Here is a 13642-nt window from a genome sequence, read left to right on the forward strand (position 1 = left end):
ATTTATTTTTTTTTTAGCAAGGAAAGCAATAATGCCACCCAGTAGGTATTAATCAAAATTGTTGAAACTGTTTTCAGAAATTGCCTAGGTGTCTAGGAAGCTGTCTTATTAGCGGGCAGGAATGATGAATAACTCTGTCCTGCATATCTGCTTTTGTGCCAAAGCACTTATCATTTGCAGATCTGAAAATGCTTTGTTTTCAGTGACTCAGGCACTTCCACGATCCTTCTTTTATAGACAGGTGTGTCAGATGAGTTACTTCTTGTTAATGACCAACAGAGCTAGTAAGAAATCTCTCATGATCCTCTAGAGTTTAGGAAGCCAATTTTGCCTCCTTTGAAATGCAAATGCATTTTACTATTGCCCTTAATGGGGCATTTCTTCTTCGAATGTGTTCCCATACAGGAAAATTCATTTTTTCTTTTTTTCAACGAGCAGCAGGAGGAGTTAGCTGCTTGCTAACTGACATAATGAGAAACCTTTACTGGAGATGATTGGGTCAGGTTGTTCCCATGTACACGAGGTTGTTAATCAGCCCCAAGTGGTGTGTGGCAAGCTGTGGGCCAGAGAAATGGCTGTGGGATGCACGTGAACCAGGTGAGTCAGCCTTTGCTGTGGCATTTGTTTGTTTTCAGGAGAGCAATTCCCAGCCACAGATGTCCAAAGCAGAGCTCTTGGGTACTGTACTGTACCACAGCGTGTTTCTGAATGTTTTGGTGTAGCGATATATGGCAAGACCTTCTTGGTATGCCTACAGGACAGGTGTGAGTTGGAATGGATTGGCACATCTACACAGCCCAGCTGGTTTCTGCCCGGAGTCGGTGGGCAGGGATCAGGAGGCTCAGCAGCCTGAGCACGAGCTGGCTGCAGCTGCAGCTCTTCAGGTCCCAGCACTAGCTCGTTGAGGGTTAGCTCAGAGCTGCCTTGGGAGAGGTAGGTATTCCTCCTTCCCCTAACTGGAGGGGTGTGGGAGAGTCTAATCATGGCTTTTGGGCCTCACGAGGTGTTGCTGTTCTCCTCCTGGCTCCTCAGTTGTCTTACTGTGTGGGTGGCAGAGAGCTGTGCCTCTCCAAGGGGAAGGTGACTCAAGGCAGCACAAGCAGTCTGGTGGGATACGCAGCAGGTATGTGCCTTGTCCGGGGGCTGCTGCCCTCCCCGCAGGCCCTGCTTGCTGTGGGAAATGCAGCAGAGTTCACTGTGATAGTGAGATCTGTGTGTCTTAATCTTACGTTAGGGCAAAAAATGACTATGACCACCTTTAAGGTGCAGGAGAAGGGCCACAGTCTCCCATTCCCTGTCTGTTTGCTGCATCTCTTTCACTTCAGTGGCCCACTCAAGGAAAATCTCACTTACCTTTTCTACATTTTTACGTATATATGTATACATGTATTTTTCAATATTTTTTGCTTAAGATCTCTGCTCATCAATACTTGCATTCAAACAGGGAGCTACTGCTTCAGCTGATCATTTGATTGATTTTCTCCAAAAGTTATTTTACCAAGTTGATTGACTTTAACTGGAGTGGCAGAAAATCTGGAAGCAAGGTGTAAGAGGTCTCAGCCTTTTTTCTCTCCCTCAGGATTTATTTGCTAGCATCCTAATAGCTTGAGTGTATATGAGAGAAAGCAGGATGGATAGGAAGAGGCAACAAAACATACGATTAGTTTGACTTTGTAGAGTGTACACAGGTTGTCTTGGCATCTCTCTGTGTACATTAGAGGATGGAGTACAAGTTTGCCTTTTTCCCCTCTGCATTGATCCAGTAGGGTTCAGCACACCTGGCCAAAAGCTCATTGCTGTTATGTGAGTCAGCAGATGGAAGCAGCCCTCCTGCTAAATGTGCTGATCCCAGGAAGCTGTAAGTGATTTTAAATCTTCTTTTCTTTTAGCTGGAGAAATAAGGAAGTGTGTATCACCTCTGTGGGATCACATATTTCTTGGGGTTTGCACAAATTTGTTTGTGCAAATGGAAGTGTAAACACAAGTACTTGCTTCCTTGCTGAATCAGTCACAGTACCCGTCTGTGTCGAGGGAAGAGGGACAGCATCAGATGTTACTCTGAGAGCACAGAGAAAAGGGGGGATCTTAGCGGTGCTGTGAGGTGTGAATGTGGAGTTAAGTTGGAACAAGAAGCGGATGAGCCATCTGTCCCCAGAGCAGACCTGGCCCAGCTCTGGCCACATCTGGCACTTTTGGGGTGTAGTGTTGGGGCAGCCCTCTGGAGGCAGGCGGTCAGAACATGCTGGGACCTGTGTGCCCCGGCACATCTGGTGTTTGAGCTGGCAGCTGGTGCGTGCAGCTGGGCTCCTGCATGGTCGGGCTTGTCTGGCAGCTCCGTGCAGAGTCCTGGTCTCAGGTCGGTGCCTGCTGCACTTCCAGAGCCACGTGTGGCTGTGCTGGGGGTCTGCTTGTAAGGGGGTAACGTGGAAACAGGGGGAGTCAGCATTTCGTTTCATCATAAAAGTTCCCATGACCATTTTTTAAGGGCTTCCCAGCATGTCTTGTTAGAATCAACCCCCCCCAGATGATGCTTCAGCTTTTGCAGGGTTTTGAGGTAGATCTTGGAGTGCTCAGAGGCTCTTCTGGTTACTTCTGTGGGGAATAACACACGTTTTAGCTACCCTTCAGCCAAGAAGTTTCAGTGGGAAACTGCAAATACGATTGACCGATTTTGCCACTGGAAATCTGTGAGCATTGCCAGGTGTGCTGTATAGGGTAGTGACACTATGCGGCTGTGCAGCTTAGGGTGATGGTTGCTAAAAATGAAACATGACTATTCACTTAAAATGATAATAAACGGTGTTCTTAGGCACGTACTTGTCCTGAGCTGAATTGCAGCTAGGGGTCTCTGTGTACATGCAGGAAGCAGCAAAATGTCAGGCTGAAATGTGTACCAGAACTTGTTTGTCACATTCAGAAGTTTTGTCTGCTAGTGCTTTGGAATGGATTTTTAGATTCTAGATAGGTAAAATACAGGCTTTGTGCTGCACGTACGCCTAGGCTTCCTCCTCCTGACAGCTTTCCCTCACATGTCTCTGCATTATGCACCTACCAGCACGTAAAGGATTGTCATGTCATGATTTTCTTCCCTGGGATTTAAGATGCTCCTTCATGGCTTGCTTGGCAAGGAAGGACAGGGCATGGCTGCGGGGCTGTTTCCTTCACGGCAGCTACTGCCCTCTTGTTACTTGGCCTAGGAGTGTTTGCCCAGGGAGCAGCATTTAATGGCAGGCAAAGAACTCAGATTTTAGCCCTCTATTAGTGGCACGGGCTCTCTCTCTCCGCAGGTCACTGTATCCTGCCTGCTGCAGAGGAGTTGCGTGCGTTGCAGTGACAGCATGTCAGTCTCTGGGTAGGAGCAGTGACGCTTCTGTCAGAAAAGGAGCTGTCTTCAGCACAGAGTTTGGCTAATCAAAGCGTGGCATTAACAACCTGGAACCTTTTCAGCAATGAAACGCAGCACAAGAAGTGATGCTCACTTGTGTGAGAGAGGTGTACGGTACCCAAGTGATTTGCATGAGCACAGGAGGTACAGCTGGGAACAGCTTCACCCTTCCCTAATCCTGAGGTCAGTGGAGGTATAAGAAAGACAGCCTTATGTGCTGTAGTGGTGTCTGTATTTTCCAAATTGAAATTAAAAAGAATTGTTAAAAAGTGCCTGCAGTAGAAAATGTGATAAGCACCCAGGAGTGAACAGAGAAGCCATGTAAATCTCCTGGATTGGTTCAGCCCCCGGTGGCTGAGATCTTTTTAGATCAAAGAAATGGAAAGGAATATAGAAGTAGGAACATGACATCTCCAAAAATGTAACTGCTACGGGTTTCTTTCTTTCTTTTTTTTCCCCACCAGAGCTGACTCACAATAGAGGGAATGGATTTTTTTCCCTTTTGCATTTTTTTTTTCTCCATTATTTTTGGGTCAGAAGATTGTTTGTTTCTCTTTGAAGAATTTACTTTATAGCTTCCTGATGAGCTGCAGGTGGCTTGTGGAATCAGGGTGGCAATATATCATTCACTGTGACACTTTCTGCTGACTAAGAGCATCTTTTTAAAAATGAATTGGTTGATTAATGCGCATTTTTATTAACATTGTTAATTCTCTACCTCCTTTGTGTGTGGAACTGACCTGCAAGAAACTTTCTCAAAAAAGAATCAAAAACTTGCCAACAGCATAAGCTGAAATGGCAGCCTTCTCTCTGCTGCATGTCATTTAGTGCAAGGGAGCCATAAAACTTAGCAGAACTGGGTATTTCTCATTCTAAAATTAACAGCGTAAAAAACCTTTTATGTGTTATGTATGATTTAGCACATAATAGCTTCAAGAGAAGTTATTCCTTTCACTGATACAGTATGCATGTGGGAAAGTGCTGAAACGCAGAGGAGACGAGACGTGCCTGTCATCGCTGACCAGCTCGTGTGAAGTGCTTGGTGCTCTCATGGACTTCTCTAAGAAAAAGGAGAGTTGGAGGTATGCTGCACTTTGCACAAGGCACTTAGCACGTCTAATCTAATCCAATCCATTTTTAATGTGACTTTCACGTTGAAGCATCCTGCTGTATAGGAAACCAGATACAGCAGCGTGATGTTATTGCTAATATTTTAGATGCAGTGAGGTTGCAATGTACAAAACTATGGGTCTCATAGCAACTACCTGCTTTTATTCGTGGTTAACAGTTATAGAAGGTAACAAGGCAGACATTTGTTTTGGTTTTCAGCATGCTAATGTAGTTTGACATATTCTTGCTTTTAGTTTTCAAAAGCAGGGTGTCTTGTCCATCAGCAGAGTCTAGGCTTGACCCATCTTACGCCCATGTCAGCAGTACTTCTATTCTTGGCTTTGCTGGAGCAATTTGGATCTTTGCTTCTGATTCTTCCAAAGATGAAACCAAGGGACATGTATTTATAGGGGAAGACTGTGGCTGTACCATTGCACCTCTTCTGTTCACACACCGAAGTCCTTTTACAGCCTTACTTGGCTGCATTTCTTCTGTGGTCAAACACTGCTCCCTCTAGTTGGGGTGTGTTAGGTATGAGTGCCTCTGAATGTCCTCAGTTGTTTCCTCCTATTCTTGTGGGAGCACATCAGCGAGAAAAACAAATCCAAAAATGGGTTTCTTGCTCTGATTCAGTTCTGCTTCTTACTGGCCAAGAGATGCAAAGGTTGCACAGACACAGAGTGATGCTACAAGTGCGTAGTTCTGATGTCCAGGTGGCATCGCTTTGTCCTAGGAGTTCCTGGTCTAAATGTGGTTTCTCCCACTGCCCTGTGGTGCTCTGAAGGATAAGGAGAATAATGGAAACTTGGGTAACTGTGGAAGTTCTTGTCATCACCTGATTGCTCATTAGTGTTTGAATAAGCTGCTTCTTCCTGCCTTCTTTACTGGTTGGAAAAAAAGAAGTTAGGCTCACCCTGCATTAACGACAGCTTGCTATTCCGTAGAAATGCAAGCCAGTTCCGTAGAAAAAGGAGGCCCATTTTCCTTTTCCACATCAAAGCACACTAAGCTTCTTGTCCAAGCCTCATCAAAGGGATGATTTCAGCACATGTATTCCTTAGAAAATGACAGGAGGAACTAGGCAACAAAATTGAAATGAAACATTAATTTAAAAGAACACAAGCATCCTAATTGGAGATTTACTTTAACAGATTTCCCTCTGTCTGAAAAATGATGGCTGGGAGCATAATCAGGCTTTCAGCAGGCACCATCTCTGAATTGTTTGTAATAACTCTTAAATCCTTTCCCTGCGATTTTTAAAATGAATTTGGAGGCTATCATCCATGTGGGTAATCTAAGGGACCACATCTTGATCCTTTGCTCAGGAAAGATGTATTCATTAAAACTGCTAAAAACAACAGCGAACAGAAGGCATGTCAAGGTCACTGTGATATGCCTGTTCTGAAATTACTGCAGCAGGCCGTACAGCAGATATATAAATCATAGCCGGGCCAGCTAAGTTCCACTGACTCAGCTAACATTACAGCAGGGATGAAGTGGTACAGGCTATCAGGGCTTTTTGTGAGAAACCAAGTAAAGTGTGTCTCCAGACCACATGCCACTGGATGAGATGCAAAATTCACATCCCAAATGCTGATTGCTCGGGGTGCACTGTGGTACAAAGAGCACTCCTCGTGGCTGAGGAGTGCAAACTGGTATGCTGCACTCAGCACAGAGAAGCTGCCCCTGAGCCCTTTATAAAGAAAATAATTCTCATTAATATTAACAAAAATACTCTGCCACATCCATCGGGTTAAATTCAAGACCGTATTGTGAACGTTTGAGTATATCGCAGCCTATGTGTGCAAAGACATCCCATCCTGATTCTTTCTGAATACCCTGATGATGGGCTTTGGCGTGTTTAAAGGCAAGAGATTAGGAAAGCCCCACGTTGAGAGTGACAGGGAGACAGAGGCAGAAACAGAGTCTGCAGTGGAGGAGCGTTTATTAATAAAAAGAGACGTGCCTACAGTGCTGGCTGCTGGCGAGTGATGCGCTCCCGTGGAGTGGGTGGGAGTTTCCCAGGGAATTGAGTTCCATTTAATCCTGTTTATTATTTAATTAAAAGGCAGGGTAGCGGGAAGCCTGCGTCTCCTCAGCTGGAGCCCTGCACTTCTTAGCGCTCGGCTCTGTATCACGAAGTGTGAGGTGGAACAGAGCCGCCAGGCAGTGCCCTGGATTTCAGGGCCCAGGGACAGCGCTGTGCTCACAGAGAGGATCTGTGTTACTGCATGTTGGTGCTTCACTGCTAGTGCTCAGGAGGAGAAAAGCGGGATGGCAGAGGCAGACAGAGGACTTCTCAGTGGACAGGCAGTGTAATCAGACCGGTGTTTATGCTGGAGGGCTGCTCTCAGAAGTCTCTGCTCTCACTTTCCTTTTCTAGATTTACACAGTGCAGCCGAAACTAAGCTCCTAATGACAAATCCATTAGGACCACATGGGAAAGGGTCGGGGGAGAAGCTGTTTGCCTGGGCTCTGCAATGAAAACAGGAGAACTTGGCCTTGGCCTTCTGGATAAGCAATAAATGATGGATGCTATGATAATATTTTTTCATAGCATTAAAGGTCAGGATGCTTATTCTGAGACTGGGTCTGTTTCTATTTGAATCTCTGTATTTCCTTCAGGAAAATGCAATGAAATATCTGTGTTCTTTGGTCAGGTTCCTGATGAACTCAGGACCTGAAGAAGGCCAGACAGGGTACAGCAGTTCCAGTGGAAGAAGTTATGGTGTCTTCCTGCAAACACATCGCTGCTGCTACAAGCCCTTAAGCAAGGTGATCTCTGTGTTAGTCTTTCAGGTGTTTGAGTCTAGAAAGCATGCAAAGGGGTTGCTTTCTAGCTTAGTTCTTCAGTATGCAGGCCAGCTAGTTGTGCTGCTTTTGTGTTCTGTGTGTACACGGGGCAGATTTAAGTACAAAATGCCTGGCAGAACGGAGTTCTTGCTGCTGACTGGTGTTTTTAGGTACAACTAGGATGCAAGTACCAAAAATAGGTGGCTATGATAAACCATGAGCTGGGTACACAGATTGATGTTCAGCTGAGTCACAGTGTGTTGGCCCAGCCTCTGGGCTTTCTCAACACCTGCCTTAGGGGCCTGCCTGACAACCAGCTTTTCTGAAGATTGCCAGACCAGACTGAAGTGATGCAAGAGAGCAGGACAATGTGGTGAGAGGGATATCTCTTAAATCCCCTCTGTTAATGAAGCTAGCAGCCCAAGAGGTACCTTCTGTTTGGGAGCGATGGGAGGGTGCAGGCTTCTAAGGTTGCAGAGGCGACCAGGAGAACTGTTTGGAGTTTGTCTGGACTCTTTCTATTTTATTTTTTTTTTTGACACACATCACAAAGATACTCTGGGAGATCTCTGTGTGTGTGGTGTATCTCTTTGCTTCCTGTACTGTGCTAGCTGTCTGTTTCCACACACAATGGAAACTGATGACTAATCAGCAAAGCCGAGGCTACCTTACAGGCTGTCTCTGCCTTTATTCACCCTCTTGAAAGAACATCTGGGACTCTTCTTCCAAAAGTGCTTTGATTTTTAGCTCAGGAGGAATGGGGGCAGGATGTTCTCTGTGAATCAGCCCTAACCCCTGTTGGTCCGACAAAGCAAAACCCAAGTTTTTTGACCTTGTTGGCAAGTCTTTTCTGTTTATTCATGAATTTTACTGTGGTCGGGACATGGGAAAGATTTTGGCTTTACATGTTTGCACTGGAAAACGCTCCTGCTTTTGTTCATTCAAATGGAGAAAAGGTTTTTGTTCTGCTCCTTGTACTGGGAGTATAAGAGGAAACTGCCTGTATTTCCATTGCTGTCTCTACATTGCCATGGGAACAGATTTGAAGTGCTGCATCCATTAAGTCACTTAGTTGAAAAATGGCACAGTTTATCCATTCAAACTGCACTTCTGCCACCGCTCTGTGTATGTCTACGTGGCACAATGTAGTTTTTGAGCTAGCTTGATCCCAGAAGCAATGTAGCTGCCTGGATTGCAGTTGCATGTGATAGTTTGACTTGGGGTAAGTAACGCAGGCAGGGCATCATGCTAACACAGCTGTGCTGCCAACTCGGCCTTGTGTGAGATAATTCAGAAGTAGTTCAGGTGTACACACTGACGGACTGCTGCATTTTGTTGCACTGGATTGTGTCTTAAGACTTCCCATAGCACTTTGTGTTCAGGTACTATTTACTAGTGTAAAAAGGTAATGTCCTGCCTACTACTTTTGTTCATTTTGAGGTTGGTTTCTGTTTCTGGAATACTAAGTCAGGCTTAATGCTACTAGAACAAAACTTTCAAGTGTAATTCTTTGGAGTCTAGTAATTACTGCTTGTAAAGCATGGAAGAATCAGAGGAAGTGAGGCACAAATGGAGGCAAAATGAGGCCTCCAGAAGGAAGAGCAGTGCTTGTATTCATGGCTGCACAATATTTTACTGCCAAAGAACTTCTAGGTATATGTTAATATGAAAAAAATTTATATATAATAATTTTAATATAAAAAAAGCAGAATTGTACAAATTTGATCACTCTTTTTAGAGTAAACTCTTCCTCCATACCCTTAAAACCTACTTCAGGCATGAATATCACAGGATGGTTTGGGTTGGAAGGGGCCTTAAAGACCATCTCATTCCAACACACTGCCATGGGCAAGGGCACCTCCCACCAGCCCCGGCTGCCCAAAGCCCCATCCAGCCTGGCCTTGAGCAGAGGGGTGACCTCTGAGTGCATTCACTTCAAATGAGACCCCTTCATGGCCTTTAAATCTTGTCTGCAGGATCTGCCAGTAAGGGCTTTTTCTACGAGGAATAGCGTCACTGTTCCAGGTTGTCTGTTTGAACAGACAGGGAATGCAGAATGCCCATGACAGAAGTTTACAGGGGGAGATGGAAGTATTTGATAAACACTGCCAGCGTTCTGCTACTCGGCGTTTGTCACGCTTCCTGCTGTAGGTGTTTCAGATGAGATTGCTGGCTGAGTTCAAAAGGGCACTGGCTCTGCAGCCAGGTTGGAGAAGACGGGCTGCTAGCAAATTGTGTGAAGTCACCAGGGGAGTAAGGCGAGGAAAGAAGGAGGATAAGAGCAAAAATATTTTTTTCCCTTGCATTACTTTAAATAGCTCCCACTTTAATACCAGCAGCCTTTCTCTAGCAACCAGTAAAATTTTATGTCTCTATTGCTTGGATGGACAGGTATGGATTAATTTTCAGATTCTTGGCAATGATAAATTATTTACAACTCTGCAGAGAACTAACTATTCTTTTAAAACTGTTTAAGCAGTTATTTGACAATTCATGAGGAGGGAGCTGTGTACAAATAAGAAGCCCTGTGGTAGTACATGGGTAGTGGAAAAACTTGAAGGAAGCTCACTATTTTGCTAGGCAAGAACTTAAACAGATATTTCAGAGTTAGTCTTTTAAGTACTCTTTCAGTCTGTGCAGAGCTGTGGTAGAGTCACTCACTGCACTGATTCTGGAGACCATGGTGGGTTTTGAAGTGCAAGGAGGGGAGTGGTTAATCTGAGCTTTGACTTTTTACAAACAAGGTGCAGGTTGGAGTGACACCGGGCACGTGGTGCAAATGTCTCCTGTGACAGCTCTCTGCAGTGGACTCTGTGAGAGGGAATTATATTTGGTAGCTGATGAACTCTTCTTCCACTGGAATCTACTTGAATCGAGCTGATCCGCAGCTGATATTTATCAAGAGCACAAGAGAGTGAGCATTTGGGATGTCTCAAGGTTTCATGGATTAAAATGAGAACTGCCCAGTTACGTGTCTCAGTCTTATTTAGTGGGACGAGTGCTGTGTGTTTTGCTTGGCAAGGGATGTAAAAGACAACCCAAGTGGGTTTTATGAACATATTAGGAATAAGGAGGGGAGGAAGGAAAAAAAAAAAAAGGAAAACATAGGTTCCCTGCTAAATGGGGGAAAAGAGAAGATGAGAAAATAATGGATGGAGCAGACAGGACTGGAGTAGTCAATGCCGCCTTTGTTTCTGTCTTCACTGAACAGTTAATTGTGATCAGATGTTTAATGAGATAAATTTTAATAAGGGGATAGATGTGTAAGCCAATGCAGGGAAAGAATAAATTCTGTGTTTTCTAGTTAAAAGGCTTGGTAAACTTCAGGCTTGGTTTAAAGTATGTAAGGAGTCAACTGCAGTGATTGCTCAACTATCTGAGGCTATCCGCAAGATTTCATGAATGATATCCCAAATGAGGGGAGAAAAATGAGCATAGCAAGTACCTTTACAGTGAAAAAGTGTGGAAGAGCTAGTGCACAGCAGAACAGTCAGTCAAATTTTGATTTCTGAAGGATCCTGAGCTGAAGACAATCAAGAGCCTTACCTTGACACACAATGTAAATGCAGTACGTCAGCTGAACTCCCAACAGGGCAGAAGCAGTACCTTTGGTATAGCTGAGAGCTTTGAAGTATTTTTAGGTAAAGCTTTTTTTTAACACTCCCAAATGCCATAATCCAGCTAGGTGGGCAGTCCTGGAGGTCATTGCTTTAATGTGTGATCATGCGCGCGCACACACTAAAAAGCAGTTTTTAAAAGTTTTTCGTGAGCCTGAGTGGTGTGCAGTGGCTTGCTGTGAAACTGGTGGGAGGGCTTCTGGAGTTGGGGCAGACCAGGTCTGTCGCGTACTCAGTTCTGGGCAGCATTTTCCTTTAGCAACTTGGCTAATGGAGCAGCAAATGCAGTTTCAACAATATTTGTTATGACTCAAAATGAAGAAGAGGAGAGCTATCAAACGCTCCAAAGGATGGCATCAGAACAGAGGCTAAACTGGAAATAAAGTTAGGCTCTGTTTTTGGCAATGAAATACATATGTATCGCAAGTCTTTGGCTACTCAGGTGTGTGCCAGCTACATGACGCAGTTGCAAAAAGGCAAATATCATTGCAGAAGGCTGTAGGAGGAGTGTCAGATGTAATTATTCTGCTCACCTCGGTGCTGGTGAAGGCTCAGCTGGAATCCTGCCTTCAGCTCCAGGCACCACGCTTCAAGAAAGAGTTTGAAAGAAATGAGAGAAGAGTAATGAGAACAGCAGGTGGTTCTCAGGACATGAGATGGGAGATAAATGACTATTATTTCTTCCCCCTCGAAGAAAAAAAGGAATCACTTAAGTTGCAGTGAAGACTTGTAGAGAATGTCAGTGTTCTAATTGGATTCCTAATTGCTGCCTGAGCAGAGGAGCATTTTAGGAAGACGGAGTTGTAGCCACAGCCTCAGTGCAGAATAGCCAAGCTGCTCATGGAGTAACTTGCAACATGTGGTAAGAAAACTGGTTGGTGTTACTCTCCCTGCACACATTGGAGTAAAGTTTCTGCAGTCCAGAATCAGTTTCCTGAGCTGTCCTGCAGTGCAGCTGGGGCAGTTGCCTCTGCTCCAGGGTTCCCATCTCTGGGTGTGGGACGTTGAGCATCCTGGGGATGGGAATGGTATTTTCCCGGTGCTAGTGTGATGACTTCTGAGCTTTTTTTCCCACAAGCACCCCCTAATTTCTTTAAACATCCTTCTAATGCTGTCTGACTCTCTCCTCTAACATCTTTCCCGTGTGTTTTCCAAGGTTTTCTGCTTGGCCTGGCTTTGCCAGCCATGCCACTGGCCTCTTGCTGTCCAGGTTCTTGCAACCACCAGAGGGCTTTCTCATGGCCCCACCGTGAAGGGTGTCAGCGTGTGAAGCCAGCATCTGCTTTCTTACTAGCAATGGCAAAGTAATCGTCTAGACCTTTTAGGTCAACGATTCCTGTGATGAAACAGGAGGCAAGCTGTATGGAGATCCATTTCACTGACACTTCAGTGGACTTCTAAATTAGCCAAAGCCTGTGCAGCTTACCTAGGGAAGATATAGCGATGATTTTTTTTCCATGGACAGATCTTAGGGTTTTCTCACCTAAATCATTCTGTACAGTGTAAAACATGTTCTTTTACTGTTGAAATTGGACATACAGGGTGCATAATATCTCTGATTTTTCAGGCAGTACCTGAATTCAAATGCATGTATTTAAACTGAAGAAGAGCCTTGACAGTATTTATTTTACATACATATTTTAGTCTCGCTTACCTATCCCTCTAGGCTAGGTAGACTGTTACTGTTATCGGAGGAGTTGCCATGGAAACAGTTTTACCCTCTCCTTCCTTTTCAGTCTGCTTCCCTTTGCCAATATCCGTCTCTTTAAAACTATGGCCATGCTAAAATGGAAGTAAAACCCTAAGAATTAAACACCCTGTTACCCGGTGACACTGAGTGCAATAAATCTGTTGAAATCAATGAAACAGTTTCAGATGCAAAGGTGAGACCATGTCTCTGGGTTTTCAATCCTTCTTCTCTTTTCCCTCCAAAATTAAGTATAAAACTGCTTTGAGGTCAAAGGCAGATATTTGGAAGTCGGAAGTTTTTCAGGCGATGAATGGGCTCTTTTCATCCATGGTAGGAACGTCTTCACCTCATTGCTGCCCCTGGGTAATGTCAGTGGTTTACATGAACGTAACTGAGAGAAAGTATTAATAATTTTAAATTTTGAAGAGTCTTCAGTGATGTCTTCAAGAGGAAGATGTTCCACTTGGATAGCATTTAAATACTGGAATGAGTGCACTCCACATGGCAACCAGCTACAAAGGTCATTCACCAAATTGAAAAATGTATCAGAAATGTGGGATTTTATAATTTGTAGACATCAAAGCAATCACATACAGCAAAACACAGTGAGGAGAAAGCGGCTTGTCTTATTCTTAAAGTTCAAATTTCGATGGAGAAATGGGAGCTACAATGAAAGACTCAAGAAAGCTTGTATTCATGTGATCCCTTATCGCGGTGGTGAACTTTTATCAGCCTCTGATGAAAGAGGCTCAGCAATACCCCCAGCAAAAGGTTAGGATCGTGTGTTTGCAAAGTGAACTCCTGACTTCACAGGCTACTTGACAGAAGGGGCTGTAGTCAAGGCAACCAAGCAGAATGACGGGCATCAGCCCAGGCTGTGGTCAGTCTCAGGAGGACCAATATCCTTGCCTTAGGTTTACTGATCCGGCAGTGGTAGCACAGCAGATAGAGCAGCCACGATGTTCTAAAGGCTGTTAGTTTCAAATGGATCTGATAGTGACCAGGTACTGGATCAGTGTGATTGTAAAATAGTGCTCTGTGCAACTG

The 13642-nt window shown here is 44.5% G+C and overlaps 2 protein-coding genes across 10 annotated transcripts in view; both read left to right on the forward strand.

Moving 5' to 3' along the window:
* The first annotated feature begins 439 nt into the window (after positions 1-439).
* LOC311439037 (uncharacterized protein) overlaps positions 440-13642 on the forward strand; it is a 52571-nt gene continuing 39368 nt past the window's right edge. For 6 of the 9 annotated variants that reach the window (XM_084524289.1, XM_084524284.1, XM_084524285.1 and 3 more), the window contains exons 1-5: positions 440-597; positions 1767-1858; positions 3288-3352; positions 3448-3568; positions 4349-4467. In XM_084524289.1, coding sequence (XP_084380415.1) covers positions 583-597; positions 1767-1858; positions 3288-3352; positions 3448-3568; positions 4349-4370 — 315 coding nt within the window. In that variant the 5' untranslated portion in view covers positions 440-582 and the 3' untranslated portion in view covers positions 4371-4467. Of the gene's footprint in view, positions 598-951; positions 1124-1763; positions 1859-3287; positions 3353-3447; positions 3569-4348; positions 4468-10032; positions 10070-13642 lie in introns of those variants that run through there. The other 3 variants (XR_014694515.1, XR_014694516.1, XM_084524290.1) reach the window with 2 other exon arrangements.
* The window catches only part of NCKAP5 (NCK associated protein 5), a 435525-nt gene continuing 422649 nt past the window's right edge, over positions 767-13642 (forward strand). Inside the window, exon 1 of the mRNA XM_084524282.1 lies at positions 767-933. The gene's annotated coding sequence lies outside the window, so the exon portion shown is untranslated. The remainder of the gene's footprint in view (positions 934-13642) is intronic.

Source organism: Aythya ferina (assembly GCF_964211825.1).
Source record: "Aythya ferina genome assembly, chromosome: 6".
Taxonomy (NCBI): domain Eukaryota; kingdom Metazoa; phylum Chordata; class Aves; order Anseriformes; family Anatidae; genus Aythya; species Aythya ferina.